We start from the raw sequence: 21,401 nt of genomic DNA, 5'->3' as shown, positions 1-21,401 counted from the left end.
GGAAAAAAAATTGCAGTGTTTACATCTGCCAGAACTGGAAGTGACGTCATGACGTCACTTCGGGCCTCCCAGGGCCATAGAGAGGGCCAGATCCTGGGCTCCCTGATCACCCAGGAGAGCCCAGAGAGACACCAATGGGTGACGGGAGGGGGGAATATCCCCTCCCACTGCCTGTAAAAGCAATCCAGCAGATAATTAGCTGCTAGTATGGCTTTAACATAAAAAGGGAATCACTGGCTGAAGAAATCAATAGAGGGATGATACCTGTAGCTGCAGGCATCTTCCCCGTACAACAACTGAAAGTCAAGGACGTCATATGACGTCCACCTGGGTGGAAGTTCAATTTCCTAATCAGTTGGGTCTTCAACCGTAGTGGTGAGAAAATTCAAAGGATGGAAAATGTTTCTCAAACAAATGAACAGTGTATGTGGTTTTTGTTCAGGAAAGTCATTCATTCCAAAATCGAATGTTAAAAACAAATATATTTTGAAGTACTTTTGAACGGCATTCACCAAGCCATTAATTGTACTGAGAAATTCTGTACAAACTTAACATTTCGTATGAATTTAAAAGCAAATGTGCTTACAAACATTTTCTAGTGTATAGCCAATTTAAATGCAGTATATCCTGATGTCCGTTACCATCAAGGATCATTTTGTCTCTTGTAAATATGGATTAGGAGGTCACTTTTTCGGGGTAAGGGCACACATAAACTATCAGGTGGGGTTGCCAGTAACAAGTGGAAGGGGCCCTAGGGTATACGAAAGAAGAGAGAGTGCTGACTGGGGAATCTATTTTGGATAAGGGGGAAGGGGGGGGTAGGAGGACAAAGAAGGTCTTGAAAAAGATGCACCAGGTGGGAGGAGGCATTGGCCCCCAATCTCCAAGTTGAGTCAAAGTCAGTCCTGAAGAGGGATGAAGAACCATGTAAAACGATGTTCAACCAGCCAGAATTCACTTGGATTTCACCTTGCAGGATTATGTGATCCAGTAAAGCCATGTACTATGGAACATACCCTCCACAGAATTCATCAAATATTCCATATGTCTGATGTCTTTCATTTGGCGGAACCACTGCTATAGTAATTGTGGGGAAAGAGATTTGCACATTGAGGGAATGCAAGAGGTGCACTACTGATTTTTTTGTAGGTTGTCAAAGGAACTGAATTGTAAAGAAGGAGAAAGAACGCTGGTGACTTAGGAACTGGTGAACTTTGTTGTGGACCTGTGAGTCTGTGACCAAGGGCTCTGTAAAACTAGACACTACTAATAGATATTGAGCAAATCTCCTGGAGATAAGCCATGTCTCTGGCGACAAGAAGCAAATGGTGTCTAGTATGGTCGGCACGCAATCAACGTGCAACAGTTTTATAAACTGATTCTGGATAACTATTGCTGATATAAGGCAGGCGTTTTACCCCCGTACACACAATGAGAATATCGGACGAATGATCGTCCAATTTGTTTTCTATTCTAGTCTCCATATCAAAAATGAAGAGCTTAGTAAAGTTACGAAAATTCTTATACGATAGAATATACATTTGGAAGTGATGTAATGTATTGTACTGTACTTTCGAATGAAAGCTGTACTGATTAAATGAAAATCGTACGATCTGGTATCGTACAAGAAAAATTTACATCCCTTTGAATAATTTAGAACAAAAGCTGTATACTAATGATCAGATTATCGTACCACTGCTTTGAAAGCGGTATTTTTTGTACAATTTTCTGATCGTGTGTACTAGGTTTTACGATTTGTATTTCCATCCATCCTGTCATTAGATTTAAAAAAACTCTGGCACACGGCACAGTCCGGTCTGGCAGTACAGAGGACCTGATTTTTCACTGCTGCAGTATGTAATATTTACAGGTTTGTCCCTTTCACAATGACAGGACAGAGAAAGAGCAGATTGAGGTGTTCATTACTCTCTCACTCTCTACTCCCATCAGCATACCCCTTGCTAACACATGAACACTGCGGCACATCTGGCTACTTATGCAGCTCCCTCAGTCTGAGCTCTGCTGTACAGGGACTGGATTAAGTTAAACTAAGTTACTTACACTTGCATTAAAAAAATAAAACCACAGAGCTGCGTTCATTATATCTTTTATATCTGCCTTTAGCTTTAGCATTCGTTTGTAGTATTCGATCACAGTTTATGAATATTTTATAGATTAAAATAAGTATTGAGTGTTGACATATCTTTTCTACTGATGATTCCGATGTGGCACACTTCATATCTATAGATCTATGACACACACATCACACATATATACTCTACATTGCCAAAAGTATTGGGACACCCCTCCAAATCATTGGATTCAGGTGAAACAATGGGTTGTTCTCAGGAGCTCAGTGAATTCAAGCATGGTACCATGATAGGTTGCCAACCAGGGGCGGACTGACCATTTGGAAACTCAGGCACTGCCCGAGGGCCCGGAGTTTGGGCAAGGACACAGGGGCCCCATGATCCCCTATTGCCTAGGGGCTCCATGAGTTGTCAGTCCGCCCCTGTTGCCATCTGTGCAATAAGTCCATCTTTGAAATTTTCTTGCTACTAAACATTCCACGGTCAACTGTTAGTGGTATTATAACAAAGTGGAAGCAATTGGGAACAACAGCAACTCAGCCACAAAGTGGTAGGCCACGTAACATGACAGACAGGGGTCATCACATGCTGAAGAGCACAGTGCACAGAAGTCACCAACTGTCTGCAGAGTCAATAGCTAAAGACCTCCAAACTTCATGTGGCCTTCAGATTAGCACAACAACAGTGTGTAGAGAGCTTCATGGAATGGGTTTCCATGGCCAAGCAGCTGCATCCAAGCCTTACTTCTGAAAGGATCTAGATAACCTCCATTTTGTCGATGTACGCCATTTTAAGTATTAAGTTAGCTTTTTGCAGATATATTAGAAGTTTAATGAAACTGTTTTAGTTTGCTCAAGGATTTATCAACAAAAGATATCATGACCCTGAAGCTTTCTCTGTTTGACTAATTCTCAGAAAGCTAGCAAAAACATTTTATACCAAGAAATGTATGTCATGTTTCATGTACCGTATTTTTCGGACTATAAGGCGCACCGGATTATAAGACGCAGTATTAGTGAACGGATCTATTTTCATATATAAGACGCACCGGATTATAAGGCGCATAAAGCGAAACAAAATACCGGTAGTCGGATAAGTCAGACTTTATTCAAATCATTAACAATAACTGTCAATATTACACAATAGATCCAGTCAGACCACAATATTACACAATATTAAAGCGAAACAAAATAGCCGGATAGGTCAGATATTACACAAGAGTATGCTCACTTTTTCAATCATTCATATTCTACGAATCCATCAAATTCCTCGTCTTCGGTGTCGGAATTTAACAGTTGGGCGATAGCGGCAAGCCCGGATCCCTCTCGTCATCATCCGATTCAGTCTCATTGCTGTTGCTTGGCTGTTCATTGATGATTCCGGCCTTCGTGAAAGCTCAGACGACAGTTGAAACCGATACCTTAGCCCAGGCATCGACGATCCATTGGCAGATAGTGGCATAACTAGCCCGGCGTTGCCTGCCTGTGTTGGTAAATGTGTGCTCACCTTCTGTCATCCATTGCTCCCATGGGGGCTCGCAATTTAGCCTTGAACGCCCTGTTGACACCAATATCTAGTGGTTGGAGTTCTTTGGTCAATCCTCCAGGAATGATGGCAAGCTCCGAATTGGTTTTCTTCACTTGGCTTTTGACAGTGTCAGTGAGATGAGCGCACATAGAGTCGTAGATCAATAAGGCCGGAGACTTGTGGAAGAAGCCATCTGGTCTCCTGACGTAAACTTCTCTCAGCCACTCACTCATTTTCTCCTCGTCCATCCAGCCTTTTGGATTGACCTTGACGATGATCCCAAGAGGAAATGTTTCCTTTGGCAAAGTCTTCCTCTTAAAAATTACCATGGGTGGTAGTTTCTGGCCATTAGCCTGGCAACCGAGAACTACAGTGAAGGATGATTTCTCATTCCCTGTGGTGCGTATAGATACAGTAGACGTCCCTGTTTTTTCTACAGTACGGTTCGCGGGGATGTCAAAGGTGAGAGGGATCTCGTCCATGTTTGTGATGTGGTCTGACTGGATCTTCTTTTCGATGATCTTGTCCTTGCAGTAAGTGCGGAAAATGGCCATCCTTTCTTCATAATCCTTTGGCAGTTGCTGCGAAGTGGTAGTTCTTGTGCGGATGGAGAGATGACGCCTTTTCATAAAACGGAAGCACCAAGAAGGACCTCCTTGAAATTCGTTGATCTTCATATCTCGTGCCATCGCTGTTGCCTTAAGTCGAATGGAGACTGTAGAGACGCTTCTACCTGCTGTTCTCTGTTCAATAATCCACTGCTCAATTTTGTCCTCTAATTGTGGCCATCTTGCCTTGTTCCCTCGGAAACTCTTCTTCGTCTTCTTTACTTGACGCAGGTCATCTTCTTGTTTCCTCCACTTCCGTACCATTGATTCATTAATGTTGAATTTTTTCGCTGCTGCTCTATTCCCATGTTGTACTGCTTGGCTGATGGCCTTGAGTTTGAAATCCGCGTCGTAAGCATGTCTCTTAACAGGTCTCTTAACAGGTGCCATTTTGGGGTCCTTAATTTGGAAGCACAGTACATATCAGGAAATGTAGTTTTCGGTAAGTGAAAAAGCTTTGATTTGTTGTTGATTGCTTGGCTCTGATTGGTTTATCGTCGCCAGGATAAGCTCGAATAAGCAAGGGGAGTGGCTTCGTCGCTACCAAAGTCATAATAAAACATTTTGACAGATTGTTCAGCACAGTGTGAACATACACTGTTCATACATAAGGCGCATCGGAATATAAGGCGCATTGCCGATTTTTGTACAAATATAGGGATTTTATGTGCGCCTTATAGTCCGAAAAATACGGTAGTTAGCTCATGATGGAAACTTACAAGTTACAGTTTTAGAACTCGCTCCCCCTTCCCTTATTTTTTCTGTATCCTATATAATCTTAGTAATGTCTAATAAACTTTGAACATCTCTGAACATAACCTGCCGTTATTTCCGTGTTCAAGGGGTGTTCCCAAAATTCTGCTGATAAACCAGGAATCTCTCCGCAGACCGGGGGTCTCTGAGGGGATAAGAAATTCATCCTTTCAACATCACCAAGTGCAATGCAAAGCGTCTGATGCAGTGGTGTAAAGCACGCCGCCACTGGACTCTAGAGCAGTGGAGACACCTCTCTGTTTGGCAATCTGATGGACGTGTCTGGGTTTGGCGGTTGCCAGGAGAACAATACTTGCCTGACTCCATTGTGCCAAGTGTAATTTTTTTTTTGTTTATTAAAAATCTTACAAACAACATAATAAAAAACATATTTACATATATACAGAATAAATGAAATATACATATTTATATATAATTAAGCAAAAATAGCTTACTTCAGCATAGAAAACACACCCTCAGGCTAAGAAACAATTAAACATTTATCCCATGCCTTTTTTTTACAAAAATCTGAACTTACAAAAATCTAGGGGACATGAAAGGACAGAAAGAGAAGCCACTCACCCAGAGACTAACAGACAGCAGCTACGGGGAACTGACATTCCTCCATGCCTTTTTCTAGGCTCCCGGCTGCCACCTGTCCTTCTCAAGACCCAGAATCTTCCCATCCTCACCCAGAATGTTGTGCACCACCACCTCGTCAGGAATGACTTTTTTGCGAATGGAAACCTGACACCGTGCATTCCACGTGTAGTAATGGACTACTAAGCTAACTAGAAAAAGTGTCTCAAAATCAAAGTCCCGATCCATAAGACCATTCCGCATAACTCAAGCGGGAAAGGAAAGGAATACCCAGAGCCCCACCCTGTCTTCTATATTGAAGGGACACTGAAGCAAGAAATGGTCCATCATCTCCTCCACCCCACCGCACTCCACTCTTGGACAACCACAGTTCTCTGCAGAGCAATGCTTCAGGTTGCCCTTCATATAGAGTCTGCCATAAAACGAGAGTCAGGCCAAATCCCAAAATTTTAAAGGGATTCTTTCCAGATTCATCAAATGCAGGCCCTTCCCCATAACCGGGCCTGGCGAATCCCTGAAGGCCAATGGCTCGCTAAAGGCAGATTCAACAACCCTCCTCTCCAGGGTCTTCCTAGGAAGAGACTTAATTTCCTCTGCCATCACTCGCAATTGTCGAAGCATTTTCAGGCATGGGGCAACATAAGTATGGTGTGGGGCAGTTTTTGAGGGGTTGAGCTTGGCCCCTTTGTTCCAGTGAAGGGAATTGTTAAGGTGTCAGCATACCAAGACATTTTGGACAATTTGATGCTCCCAACGTTGTGGGAACTGTTTGGGGATGGTCCCTTCCTGTTCCAACATGACTGCGTACCAGTACAGAAAGCAAGGTCCATAAAGACATAAAGGAGCGAGTTTATGGTGGAGGTACTTGACTGGCCTGCACAGAGTCCTGAACGCAACCCAAAAGAATACCTTTGGGATAAATTAGAGCGGAGACTGTGAGCCAGGCCTTCTCATCCAATATCAGTGCCTGACCTCACAAATGTGCTTCTGGAAGAATGGTCAAACCTTCCTATAGACACCCTCCTAAACCTTGTGGACAGCATTCCCAGCAGAGTTGAAGCTGTTAAAGCTGCACAGGGTGGGCCATATCAATATTGAACCCTACAAACTAAGACTGGGATGCCATTAAAATTCATATGTGTATAAAGGCAGGCGTCCCAATACTTTTGGCAATACAGTGTATATACTGTATATATATTTTTATTCTTTTTTTTTTCTTCCAGAGCAGCATAAACATAATTAGCAAATCCTAAAAATAAATCACCAAGGTCCTCTGACTATAAGGTAAGGTTGTTTTTTCCAGTAACAAAGTTATTCAGGCCAATAAAGCAAAAATTTCCCCCCCTCCAGCGCCCCCCATTTTAGTTTAGGAAAGTTTTATTACCACATTGACATTAGATTGCAACACATGCAGATGAAAATATTTTGTGTGAATAAATCACTAGTCTTACATTAGCACAAGACGGAAACGGATTTGCGCAGGCAACAACTGGGACAATAAATCAGTTTTTGTAAGCTCACTATCCCAAAATCTGAAAGACATTACATTTATACATTCTTGCATTAACAGCTCACCCTGCATGTTTCCAAACGTCTCCGAAATTGAGGCAAATAATGGCTGGATAATTTTTTTTATTATTTATGGTTTACTTTTAAAAGTATAACTCTGGACAAATATTTCCTATAGTTTTAGATGGAGTGGATATATGGTCTAAATCTGAAAGGTTGTTATTGCTGTGCCTCTACTAGGGAGATTTTCCCTCACTTCCTGTCCCACTGACACTCAACCATAAAATGAAAAGTCTGGCTGCCATTGGTAACAGTAAGCATGGACAGCAAAAAAAAGCCTTGTCAGTAGTGATAAACCTTCCTTACTCTACTAGATATATGCTTTTGTTTTTGTCCTTCTTAAGGCAGCTTCACATTGCCCCGCTGCGCTTTTGCTAAATCCACAGTTATTGTGCATGTTAGTGGCGATTTCCCAATAGACTTCAATGAGGTTCTGCGGTTTTGTAGCAGTTTCAGAACTGCACAAAATCCGTGAGTTAGCGGAGCTTTGCCCAAAGTGCAAAGAGCAGTGTGAAGCCGCCTTAGAGATTTCCCTTCATATCACTACAACAAAAAAAAACCTGATAGGAGCTCTAACCTTAAAAAAAAAAAAACTAAATACAAAGTTTTAACTAGAGTTGGCTTTTATAGTGCATGCATATGTAAAATTTTAGTTTTGGATGGGATAGGGAAGGGTTAGAAACTCGTCATCATTTGTTTGCTGTCTTGGTACATCCACTGTCTCTATTTCCCCTGGTGACCATTGAATCAAAAACTGAAAACATGATGGGATATCCAAAATGTTAGAGTTGTCACTAGAACAAGGTAAGGAGAAACCTTCTAATGGGGACATCTGTCATGACCACCAATGAGGGGACTTTTCCTTGCTTTATAGAAAACTCCTGTACCTTCCTGCTGCGTCTTTGAGAACAACATACGCATAGCATAAACTATACTTCCAGAAGTTTTAATATTTCCTACTCTGTCCAGGATAAAAAAAAATAAAGTTTTGACATACACATTTTCTTAGGCTGGGTTCACACCGGTGCGCAGTGGTTTAAGTGCAGCACAATTTATGCATGTTTTTCATGTGGTTTTAGTTGCGCTCCCACTGACCTCTATATGGTTGTGCGGTTTCATGAAAGCGCATCAAAGTCTCGCACACTGCATCGTTATTGAGCTTTCAGAAAACGTACGGTCTAATAGAAGTCAATGGGAGAGCACCTAAAATCTTGTGTAGAACATGGATACAATCGCACTGCACTCGCACCAAAGCGGACCAGTGTGAACCCAGCCTAATAAATTTGCAGTGCTATTTGTCCTGTAAAACCACTTGTTCATTCATTCTGTGCAAATAGGGCAAAAGTGAACATTATTAGGTTACTTTCTCTCCAGGTTGAATGCTCTTCACTCATACAGAACAGAGTGAATTAGGAAAATAGGCACTGGGACAGAGAAGTATTAGGAATTTTGCAGGCAGGCGTTTCTTTAAATTTAAAAAAAAAAAAAAAAAAAAAAAAAAGAGTGTCGCCTAGGCTAGGTCCTTCCTTTGTGGAGGTGGTTGCCTCTGGAGGACCACACCTGTAGACGCACCTGCAACTACCTGTAGAGAAAATCGCGATGCTAATCCTAATGGCACCCCCATACACTGTAAACCGCATTGCACTATTCGGTTTCCCTGTGGCCATTTTCAGAAAACGTGCAGGGACCTTTTCCCTGCATTTTCAGTTGGCACAGCAGTCCATTCAAATGATTGTAAATGCAGCCAGGAAACTGCATAAACACTCTATTGCCAAAAGTATTGGGCCAGCCCTCCAAATCATTGAATTCAGGTGTTCCAATCACCTCCAAGGCCACAGGTGTATAAAATCATCACCTAGGCATGCAGACTGCTTCTACAAACATTTGTGAAAGAATGGGTCGCTTTCAGGAGCTCAGTGAATTCAAGCGTGGTACCGTGATAGGTTGCCACCTATGCAATAAGTCCATCCGTGACATTTCCTGGCTACTAAATATTCCACAGTCAACTGTTAGTGGTATTATAACAAAGTGTAAGCAACTGGGACAAACTGCAACTCAGCCACCAAGTGGTAGGCCACGTAAAATGACAGAGTGGGGTCAGCGCATGCTGAAGCGCACAGTGCGCAGAAGTCACCAACTGTCTGCAGAGTCAATAGCTAAAGACCTCCAAACTTCGTGTCACCTTCAGATTAGCACAACAACAGTGCATAGAGAGCTTCATGGAATGGGTTTCCATGGCTGAGCAGCTGCATCCAAGCCTTACATCACCAAGTGAAATGCAAAGTGTTGGATCCTGTGGTGTAAAGCACACTCATACTGGACTCTAGAGCACATTTTTCTGTCTGGCAATCCATTGGACGTGTCTGGGTTTGGCGTTTGCCAGGAGAACGGTACTTGCCTGACTGCATTGTGCCAAGTGTAAAATTTGGTGGAGGAGGGATTATGGTGTGGGGTTTGCTTTTCAGGGGTTGGGCTTGGCCCCTTAGTTCCAGTGAAGGGAATTCTTGAGGTGTCAGCATACCAAGACATTTTGGACAATTTAATTCTCCCAACATTGTGGGAACAGTTTGGGGATGGCCCCTTCCCGTTTCAACATGACTGCACACCAGTGCACAAAACAAGGTCCATAAAGACAAAGATGAGTGAGTTTGGGGTGCAGGAACTTGACTGGCCTGCACAGAGTCCTGACCTCAACCCGATAGAACACCTTTGGGATGAATTAGAGCGGAGACTGTGAGCCAGGTCTTCTCATCCGACATCAGTGCCTGACCTCACAAATGTGCTTCTGGAAGAACGATCAAACATTCCCATAGACACCCTCCTAAACCTTGTGGACAGCCTTCCAAGAAGAGTTGAAGCTGTTATAGCTCCAAAGGGCGGGGCCAACTCAATATTGAACCCTACGGACTAAGACTGGGATGCCATTAAAATTTATGTGCGTGCAAAGGCAGGCCGACCAATACTTTTGGCAATATAGTGTATGTGTATTAAACCTTAGTCAGTGGATCAACATGATGGCTAGACAACTAGCATTTTCAGAAGGCACGGATAAGCGCTGTCTTCACCTTATATTTACTGTATGAGTTTGCCAAACATGAAAAAATATGTTACATGCTTGTGGTGCCATTCGTTGCTCATTGCAATCCAAACATGGAAAGCAGATGCGTAAAACATTGCAGCAAAGCTTGTCACTTATAAAAAGCTGCATGAGCTACTTTGCTGCTTTTTTCACACATAAGACAGCCCAATGAAATGAATGGGCTACCCTATGCATAGTGCCACACGTTGCAGTATGAATAGAGCCTTAGGACTGGTTCACACAAGGAATTGCACAGAAACACATTGTGCATTCCTGTGCAATTCACATGCATTTTTGTGCAGTGCGATTTCAGCTCATTTTTGAATTGGCTGATATTGCACCACACCACAAGTAGTGCATTCACTACTTTTGGAAACTCACAGAAACCGGATCTCATGGTTCTTGCAATCCAGTGTGTGCAAATGCACTGTGTTTGCGACTCGAGTTTGGGGTGTCATCAACTTAATATTGACACCCACTGCAGATCTCAACAGCAGTGCTTTTTGCACACAAAACGGGAAATGTGCACAGAACACAGGTTTCCCATACCACGCTCAAGTATGAATGGGCCCTTAGTGCTGGTGGCTACTCTCAGCCAATTGTCCATCTCTGTGCAAACTATCCCCATCTTATTCTATCAGAATCGCACTGGATCTTCGTTTATTACAAGTCACAAGCCTATTGGAAGCACATTTTTTTATATTTTTGAGGTTGAGTGCTGATTCACATTCACACATGTGTAGTGCGGATTGAAGCTCAGGTTTCACAGCTAATTGATACAGTAATTCAGAAGTTCAGGACAGGTTTAGATCAGGTTCAAGACAGGTTTAGATCAGGTTCAGGACAGGTTTAGATCAGGTTCAGGACAGGTTTAGATCAGGCTCAGGACAGGATATTATCCTGTTTACAACTGATGACACGTGCGGTTTAGAAACAGTTCCCATAGAAGTCAATATCCTGTAATTCACTCCTGAACCAGACTGCACTTCTTAGAAATCGTACAGGACTCTTTTTCAAAGAATCAGCACTGCCAGTGCACCGGACATATTTGAACAGGCGACATAGGAAGCAATGTTATTTCACGTGTCATGCAGATTGGATGCAGTTTAGACCGCATCAAACACATTTCCAGTCCCTTCATATAATGAATTATTGAATCATTTTCTTCAAGCCTAACAGTGAACACATACAGAGTAATGTCTGAAAAAAAAGATTAAAATGTGTATTCTTACCTTGATACCACAAGCGGCAGGATCAGCATTTTCAGCATCCGCATGAGGAGCTCCCCAGGAAACTGAAAGTAACTAATCTCCTGGAAGAAACAATACACAAGGTCCATTAGGGTCACACAGAATTGTAGTCTTGTTTGCGATTGGCTACATAACTGATTTCATAGTAAAACTGATATTCATAGGTGGCATTAAAAAAAAAATATGGATTTTAAAAAAAATCTGATTTCTATAAAAATCTGAGGCAGGTGCTACATTTAGAACCCTTGTCAGGTTCTTGCTGGAGAGACTCACCCTTTGTATTTGTCCTGTGTTAACCAGGACTGAGGGCTCGTTTACATGGGCAGCCATGGAAGGCAGTAAAAGCAGGTGGTTGAACCTTGTTTTAACACCCCCCACCAACCACCTACCTAAACAAGGACATGGAGCTGCAAAGGGCTGTGCACATGGCAAGGCAAAAATTAAGCAGCATGTTGCATCCGGTAAGTCTTACTACCATCAAACATGACCCATTCAAGTGATGGGGCTAGGCCACAACTCCAGTGCGCAGAGTTGGGGCGCAATGAGTCAAGATTTTCAGGGTTATAACAGGCAGTGACATACTGAAAATATCTGAAAATTTGAGTAGCCCCTGGAAAATGGTAAACATTCCAATGAGGATACGTGTTTACCTGACAACTGTTTAACCACTTGACCTCTGGAAGGTTTTACCCCCTGCATGACCAGGGTATTTTTTGTTATTCAGCACTGTGCTGCTTTAACTGGCAATTGCGCGGTCATGCATAGCTGTACTCAAATAAAATGTATTTAATTTTTTCACACAAATAGAGCTTTCGTTTGGTGGTAGTTAATCACCACAAGTTTTTTTTTATTTGCTGCCATATAAACAAAAAACACCAAAATTTTAAAAAACACAAACAAAAAAAAAAACAAAAACAAATGTGTTTTCTTAGTTTCTATTTTAAAATGTTGCAAATAAATAATTTTTATTCAAAAATTTAGGCCAAAATTTATTTTACTAATTTTCTTTGGTAAAAATAACCCAAATCAGTGTATATTACTTAGTCTAAGTTATGAGTGAGAGTCTACAAATTATGAGATATATATTTGAAGATTGATCAATCCTGATGTACTGATGGCCCATTCTAATTTCTGGTTACAGAATGTAAAAAAAAGTAAATTATTTGTTCTTCAATTTTTTAAACTTTCTTCTTCTTTTTTCTTTTTTTACATAATATCATCAAAGTAGTTCATCATATATATCATCATAGTGACACTGTATTACTCTGAAGGGGTGATCAGGGATTTTTTTTAATTTTACACTGTTATTGCTTATGACAGTGATGTTCACTGTTATGGGCAATAGTTAACTGTTGTGAATGGCTTTCCATTCATGACAGCTTGCATACTGTTGACATGCTGTTATTGGCTACAACTAATCACATGGTACAAGGTGCCAGGTACCATGTGATAGCTGTGGGCCATTCACAACTTCACAACAGTAGGCAAGCAGTCATGAATGGAAGCCATTCATGACTATTTTGTTTACATTGTAATCATGTGATTGCTATGATTGGTCATAGTGATCACATGATACCCCCACTGCTCACAGCAGCCAGGTACCAAGCACCATGATCCGCTGTGCCCACTGGACACGGGATCGAGTTCCAGGGGGCGCGCCAGTGTGCATGTACATTTTGGGGCAACACCATTCTTTGTTCATCAGGGGGACACAGGATAAAACTTTGAAGGACTTCACAGATCTGTATTAGAACCTGTACTGAACTCTCCACATGGAGTAAAAATTTCACAGCAGTTGCAAAGCAGCAATGGCAAGTTGTTCTACATAAGACGTGTTCAGCCGGAAACAAAATCGGCTGATTTTTGCATCGTTAGTGGGTTAATTGCTTGGCCGTTTTTCGGGGTTTGGCACATTTTTTTTATCAGTCAAGTTGGAAAATTTGCGGCTGATTTTGACGATCGGCCAAATTTCCCGGTAATGATGGGCAAATCGGCCGATCGTTTTACTGATAAAAAATCTGCGCATGAGTAGTGACCTGCAAGAAGAAAAAAAGAAGAAAAAGAATTCCAGTCCGCTATTATATTTTATATGAAAAGGCTTCTTTCATCTTGGTTTAGTCTGGTGCTCCTTTCTGTATTTCTATCTTTTGGAACATAAAACTCCATATTCCCCCCATCCTTTGTTCTGCAGGGGATGGGCTTAAAGATGGAGGTCTAGGTGCAGTGTATAGTGCCTGGATTCCAGTGGGGTAGGTCTGATTGAAGAAGAGGACAAAGGGCAGTATATAGAGCTTTAATGCTCGCCTTTAAATCAGAATCATAGTTAAGCAGTTTATAAAGTAATTTTGGAAAGTATAGGATGCAGATTATAGGATATAGGATTGAAAGTGGAATTTTCCATTAGGCCCCCTTCACATAATTGCATTGCATTGGAGTGCTATTCAAAATAAAAAGGCACCACAATGCACCACACCACAATATGAGTGTTGCCATATGCTGCTGTGACGCAGTAAATTACTCATTTTAAAATGTAAAAAGGTTTTGAAACCTTGTTTCTATTCATAATTTAGAATTATATGCACTGGGCAGTCATATTTGCTGATTACACTGTTCAACAAATTTTTATTTTTTGCCAGTTTTGGAAACAAAAGGATCCATTTCTTAATGAATTTCACATTCTGAGTTCAAATATAACAATGAAATTTGTCAATTGGCTCTAGTTTTTCTGTAAACGGAAAGTTTTCTACTATAGGCGTAATGACTACATAATGCACAATAATTATATAGATGTCTTTCCACAAATATAAAGCAAGTGATATTGACTACATAACAAAGCCTAAATGGCATAATATATTGCATAGGATTACCAAGAAAAATTATAGCCATAAGCTAAGTTGAATCATTTTAATACTTAGGATTCTCACTAGTTTTGTCTTCAGTTTGTGTCAGTTTTGCTTCTCTTGGCTTTTCTCTTGTATTCGAGGAAAGGGCTATCTCTTACAACTGCACGTGACTACACGCTTCAGGTTCTTCCTCACTTGACTCAACCACGAAGGATTCTGGTGCTTTAGGAATTGGTAGCCCCTCTCCATGAGGAACTGGACGTATTGCCGATGGAATATTTGGATAGTGCACAGATAACTTTTTCTTCTTATTTAGCCCTTTTACAATTGGAGGCACCATACAAAAGTAACAATTACTAACATGATCTGTTGGCTCTCTCCAAATCATTGGCACAGCGAAAGGCATAGATGCCTTTTTTCCATTCAACCATTGCTCCAGTGCCGTCCCACAAGAATTGCAGCATATATGTGGTGCCCAGCTCTTGTCCTGGTCTCCTATCTTGCAGCTAAAATACAAGTTGTAGGCTTTCTTAATCATTCCTGTTATCCTCCTTTTTTGTGAGATAAAAGTTATTTCACCGCAGATATAGCAGAAATGATCTGCTTTATTCACACAAGGTCGAGGCATTACTGAGTAGCCTATATAAGCATAAAACGAAATGTAAAGACGCTGTCGAACTACAATCAGCTACAGATACTGCAGCTTTTATGCAGTGAAGTGATGCAATTAAAGGCTAATATTGCATCATCTCAGTATACATGCAATTTTCTATTGGTCACCAGTATCAATTGCGCAATATGCAGCTGAAGTTGCATCATAATTTTGAATGGCTTCCGTCATTAGATGGGTGAATATATCATGAAAACTAGAGCCAATCAACATTTTTTAGGGTCATTTTCGTTTTCAGCACCCCAAAATTATGTAAGATTAGCTAATTTTATGCCCAAAACTTTTTACCTGTTGAACAGTGTTATATATGCAGGCTCTGCTTTCTGCTTTGCAATGCTTACATGATGGTTGTGCTTCACCGCTCCTTCTCACAATGCCGGTCTATGTCATTTCAAACAATGCATTTCCTTTGTTGTTGAAATCTTATCTCAGCAGAAATTTACCACATGACCCAACATGTGAACACCTCTACAAAATATTATGCTCAGGTGCACAAAAGCAGCTCCATAAAAGACATAGTTTGACCGGTTTAGTGTGGAGGAACTTAATTGACCAACACAGTGTCCTGCTCACATGGAAGAAAAATATATTTGAAGTATATTTAAAAAATAGTCTTCCCAAATATATTGACATATATTTGAAATGCTACAATTTTAGCCATATTAAATATAAAAAAAAAAAAAAAAAATATATATATATATATATATATATATATAGATATATATAGATATATATATATAGATATATATATATATTTCGGGCGGCACTGTTGCTTAGTGGCTAGCATTTCTGCCTTGCAGTAATTGGGCCATGGTCATGGGTTCAATTCCCAACCATGGCACCTCCTGCATGGAGTTTGCATGTTCGCGTGGGTTTCCTCCGGGTACTCCGATTTCCTCCCACACTCCAAAGACATGCTGGTAGGTTAATTGGCTCTTGTCTAAATTGTCCTAGTTTCATCCCTGGCCATGTGGGATCTCCTACATGGTAGGTATTGGGGAAAGACCTGGCAACCTACCCTGTAAAATAATTGCTAAGAGAATTCATGGAAAAAGTCGCTTACGAGTGACGGTCCATGCAATCGCCAAGGGTCGGATACAACTGAATGGATAGACAGATAGATATTCATTGCATGTTGAAATGCATTTTAATTACAAAATATATGAAAAACATTTTTAAAAATACATTTCAAATATACTGTATGTCTTTAAAAATACAAATCTATTTTTTTGGAATGCATTTACAAATATATGTAAAAATATATGTTAAAATGACTTTTTTTATGTTAAAAAAAATCTGAAGAATATATTTAAAAAATATATTTACATATATTTGTAAATGCATTCCAAAAATGTAGATTTATATTTTTAAAGATATACAGTATATTTGAAATGTATTTTTAAAAAATGTTTCCATATATTTTGTAGTAAAAATGCATTTCAACAAGCAGTATATATATATATATATATATGAATATATTTAAATATATTTTGACATATATTGAATATGGCCAAAATTGTAGCATTTCAAATATATGTCAATATATTTGGGAAGAATATTTTTAAATTTATTTCAAATATATTTTTCTTCCATATGGGTGACCTCAACCCTACAGAAGACCTTTGAAATGTTCTTTTGGATAAATGGACACAATATCCCACAGACACGCCTACTACTCTTGTGGAAACTCTTTCCAGAAGTGTGGAGGCTTTTCCATGGTTTTGGAATGGGATCCCAAACAAACTCATATAGATGTGGTCACATGTCCACAAACTATTAGCCAAGTAGAGGTTCATTTACTAAAGGTAAATAATTTGTTCACTTTACATGGGAATTTTCCCGAGTTTAGTGAATATGGTGAAATTTCACATTGCAAAGAAAATCACATATCAGGAAAATTAAAAAAAACTATTTTTGCTTGCATATGATTGGATTATGGGAGTCAGCAGCGCTTCACCTCATTCACTAAGCTCTGGGGAACATGCCCTTGCAAAGTGAACAGCCTACGTGCCTTTAGTAAGTCTATCCCACAGTGTACAGGAGTAATTGCACTGAGGGGTCCCTCTAGTGGCTAAACTAGAAACCTTTACACGTATTTAAAATATTTAAAAGCACGCTGATAAAAATGTGAAAATCATAGACAAAAATATTTAGGGTAAATTCTGCAATTATAACTCAATATATGCACTGAAAATACACTATACTCTCCCTTTAATTGAAACACGAAGCTATATAATATGCACCATAAAGTGCATGACCATACCAGCAGCATTACTTTAAACCACTAATGCACTGCTGCAGAACCCAGAAGCAACATGGCACCTAGACTATGGGGACAACAGCCCAGGCCCCTCCTCCAACCCAAAATACATGACGCAGCTTTGAGAATAGAAGCAAGTATGTCTTTGCACCTAATGTTGTAATACCATCTCTCTCTCTGTATACGTTATATCAGTCCAAGTAGATTTAAACCATAACTACTTTTTTGCATCTCAGTGCTGCTTCATCTCCTGCAGCCTCTTTGCAGACACTGCCTGTTTACATGCAATCTAGTGATGGCTTAATGGCATTTCTCAAGAAGCAGCTACTTGCAGTTTCCATTGCAGGGTGGCAACACTGGAACCCAGTTAGGAGACATAAACAGAGTGTTGTCACCCGACAGCAGGAAGTGCCTTAAGGAGGACCCTCATTGTAAGATCACCACGTATTATATCAATGAGAATTAAACATGTTGAAAATCATTTACTGTAACATGTTAAAGCTTATATGAGATTCTAGTAATTGGTTTGACATGTACTTTATAAGAACATCATGACTGATTATCTAAAGTTTCACATTCTTCTGCTACAGCACTGCGCACTGATAGTTATATGAGAACGTCCGCAGCTATGAAAATACGATACTGACCTGCTCGGTGAGCCTCCTGGTCCTAAGGAAGAATCCCAAGAGACACCCCACAATAACAGACAGTACGGAAAGAATAAGCAGCCCATTCCTCTTGCACACATCTTTGGCTCTGGCCAGTACGGCATCCAGGGCCCCTGCCATGGTGTCCTTAGGGCTTCCAGGGGAGGATCAGCGTCCCACAGAGGGACTGCGCCGCTCTGTGACAAGCCAACTCACGTTCCCCAGAGATCAGATCAAAGCTAGCGCAGGCTGGCCAACCCGCAAGGTCACCCCTCACCCATAAGCCACACAGCCTGCAGCTGGCATTACTGTCCCAAATTAATACCCCCAATCCTATTACTGACTTCATCATTAGGAGCCTGGGAGGAGATTAGGGAGCTCGGGATAATTTGAAAAGAATATGACTGCACAAAAATAGAGGATACAAGAGTAGAGAAGCATAAAAGAAGGCAGATTGTTATTTGAAACAGGAAAAAAGAAGACTGAGAATAGGAAATCACACATATTTATAATAATAATTGCCTTTGTGCTCCCATTGTGCTCTAACACACAGCAGATCTATCATATTGCAGGCAGCTGAGCTTGAAAACAAAAACTCTCCTTTTAACCTTTTGCTTCCAAAGTCAGTTTTATGTATAAAGACGTGTCACACAGGCTATACTGCCTTATAAAACTAATGTTACATATGATGGGACTTTCAGGGTGCGTGAAAATGAATACCAAACATTAAAAAGTTATATAATGTTTATTTCGTATTTTTTAAAAAAAACAACAAAAACAGGAAAAAATACAGAAACATAAAAACAATTTCAGTACTAAAAGTGAAACTGACATTTAAGCTTGATTATATAATTGTAGTTGCTCCCTACATGTTTCGCCCTCACGGGCTTCTTCAGGGGAGATTTTTGAAAAGATTTGAACGGCCGAGGCAGTCTAAAGGTATATCAAAGGAAAATTATACAATTGCCAAACAACTTTAATGTATCCAATACAAAGTATTTAATCAAATTTATATATATGGGACTCAATGTTCATGCACCCTGAAAGTCCCATCTTCTCTATTGAATATTTGCAATTTTAAGGGATGTGGTGCAATAATCATATCTGGTCGCCACTTTACTGTTACTAATGTTATTTATTTATTATTATTTCAGGTACTTATATAGTGCTGTCAATTTACACAGCACATTACACATATATATTGAACATTCACATCAGTCCCTAACCCTCAAGGGGTGTACAATCTACGGTCCCTAACTCACATTCATACATACACATATTAGGGCCAATTTAGACAGGATCCAATTCACCTACCAGCATGTCTTTGGAGTGTGGGAGGAAACCGGAGCACCTGGAAGAAACCCACACAAGCACAACATGCAAACTCCATGCAGGAGACACCATGGTCGGGAATCAAACCCATCACCCATTTACTGCAAGACAGATGTGCTAACCACTAAGCCACGGTGCCGCTAATGTTACATATGATCATTTATATAAAATTCTTGAGATTTGATACCTTAGAATGACAAAACATTATATTTTATTTAATGCAATTCACATAATTGTAGGCTGATTGGTTGTTGCTGATCGCTTCAACTTTAAACAGGACAAGATATCTTACTTTCCTGTATTATGAATGGTTGCTTGTATTGATAATATTTGTAGAATATGGCCTTCAAATTTCTTCATAAATTTAGACCAAAATGTATTCTGCTCTGTCTTTGCAAAAAAAAAAAACCCAATAGTTGTTACGTGAAAGTTATAGCGTCTACAAATATAAACTGTCATTTTTATTTAATTTTTTTTAGTAATGGCGGTGATCATCCACTTATAGAGGGACTGCGGCAGGTATTCTGACACTGAATGGGAGCTGACTTCCTCAGTGACACCAATACAGTGATTAGTGCTAAAAGCACTGACACTGTACTAATGACATTGGGCAGGAAGGGGTTAACATCTGGGGTAATCAAAGGGTTAACTGTGTGCTGCATTGTGTTTTACTAGGGAGACATGCTGTGCAGAGAGATACAAAGCAACATGCCCATGCTGACAGGAAAAGATGTGTTGTTTACACACAGATCTCTCCCCTCTCAGCCCTACCGACGATCACCGAGTTCCAGCCGGGAATTGCTGGGCAGGACCCGGTGATTGACATCCCGATCAGCCAATAGTGTGCGCCCCTACCCGGAAATGCAAATCACATATATATACATGATTTTGCGCAGCCTTGCTGCCCTGCAGCAGTACTTCTACTATAGGGCGGAGGGCAAGTGGTCAATACAGCTGCAGTGCACCACAATCCAACAGACAGTGAAGGCCCCTTGAATCCATAGGGAAAGGAAGCCTTGAATGATAGGGGCGTGGCTAGGAATTGTAAAGTGGCTCTATATCATTGGCTACATGGAGATGGGGTGAGGGGGCTGGGCCTGAACTCCTATAAAAGGCCTCTCTGAGGTAAAATCAGAGCCCTTTTGAGGAACTTTGGGTTGCCTACCCTCCTGCCCTGCATGTGGTGTCAGTCACGGCTTTATCAGCGGTGTTTTACCTTGGCAGCGCAAAATGTTGCCTTAGACTCCATGACCGCTAGCATTTTTTTTAAGCTCCTAGAAGCTGTTATTAGCATTTATTTCTGCTCCTAGAAGCTAAAAAGTATTATCCTATGTGTCCATGCGCACTATTTTAGGCTTTTTTGAGGTTCAACGTCTTGGAGCTGAAAAAAAAATGTTTTTATAGAGTTTTTTGGAGTGTTTTTCCAGCAGAAAAAAAGCTAAACGCTACTAAACACTACTAGAAAGCTCCTAACAGCTTTTTTTCTAGCTCTTTTTTTTCTACATGTACTGTAGCTATTACCAGCGTTTTTTATCCAGCATTTTTTTCCTGCACTTTTGAGCTTTAAAAAACGCTAGTGTGAATAGAGCTTTAATGAGCTATGTCCTTGATTGGAAGTTGGGTCAGTGTAATGTCTGTCCAGCACACATGGTAAAGACAGGCCTCCTACACTTTGTCTAGTTAACCCCTTCATGCCTACGGGTAACACAAATCTTAACGCCTAAGCATAATTTTGCAACTTTAACCACTTGCCCTCCTGAGGATTTACCCCCCTTAATGACCAGGCCTCTTTTTGCTACTCGGCGCTTCACTAGTTCAACTGATAATTGCGCGGTCATGCAATGCTGCACCCAAACAAAATTTACGTCCTTTTTTTCACACAAATAGAGCTTTCTTTCGGTGTAATTTGATCACCTGTGCGCTTTTTATTTTTCACGCTATAAACAAAAAAAGGCCAAAAATTTTGAAGAAAAACAATATTTTTTACTTTCAGCTATAAAAAATATATAGTAAACTCAAAGTTGGTTATAAATTTAGGCCAAAATTTATTCTGCTCCATGTTTTTGGTAAAAAAAAATCCCAATAAGTGTATATTGATTGCTTTGTGTGGAAGTTATAGCGTCTACAAACTATGGTATAGATACTGTAATTTACGCCATTTTTCTGCTATACA

The 21,401-nt window shown here is 40.4% G+C and overlaps 1 protein-coding gene across 1 annotated transcript in view; it reads right to left on the bottom strand.

Annotated features, from left to right (window-relative positions):
- SLC1A7 (solute carrier family 1 member 7) overlaps nt 1-18,064 on the bottom strand; it is a 114,287-nt gene extending 96,223 nt beyond the window's left edge. The window contains exons 1-2 of the mRNA XM_089666629.1: nt 17,897-18,064; nt 11,459-11,538 (exon numbers count right to left, since the gene is read on the bottom strand). Coding sequence (XP_089522755.1) covers nt 11,459-11,538; nt 17,897-18,037 — 221 coding nt within the window. The 5' untranslated portion in view covers nt 18,038-18,064. The remainder of the gene's footprint in view (nt 1-11,458; nt 11,539-17,896) is intronic.
- Nucleotides 18,065-21,401: the final 3,337 nt, after the last annotated feature.

This window comes from Staurois parvus, unplaced genomic scaffold (genome assembly GCF_062004578.1).
Source record: "Staurois parvus isolate SC_StPar_1 unplaced genomic scaffold, SC_StPar_1.0 ptg002753l, whole genome shotgun sequence".
NCBI classification, from domain to species: Eukaryota; Metazoa; Chordata; class Amphibia; order Anura; family Ranidae; genus Staurois; species Staurois parvus.
The sequence above is the reverse complement of the archived record's forward strand: the minus strand, read 5'-3'. Positions and strand labels throughout refer to the sequence as shown.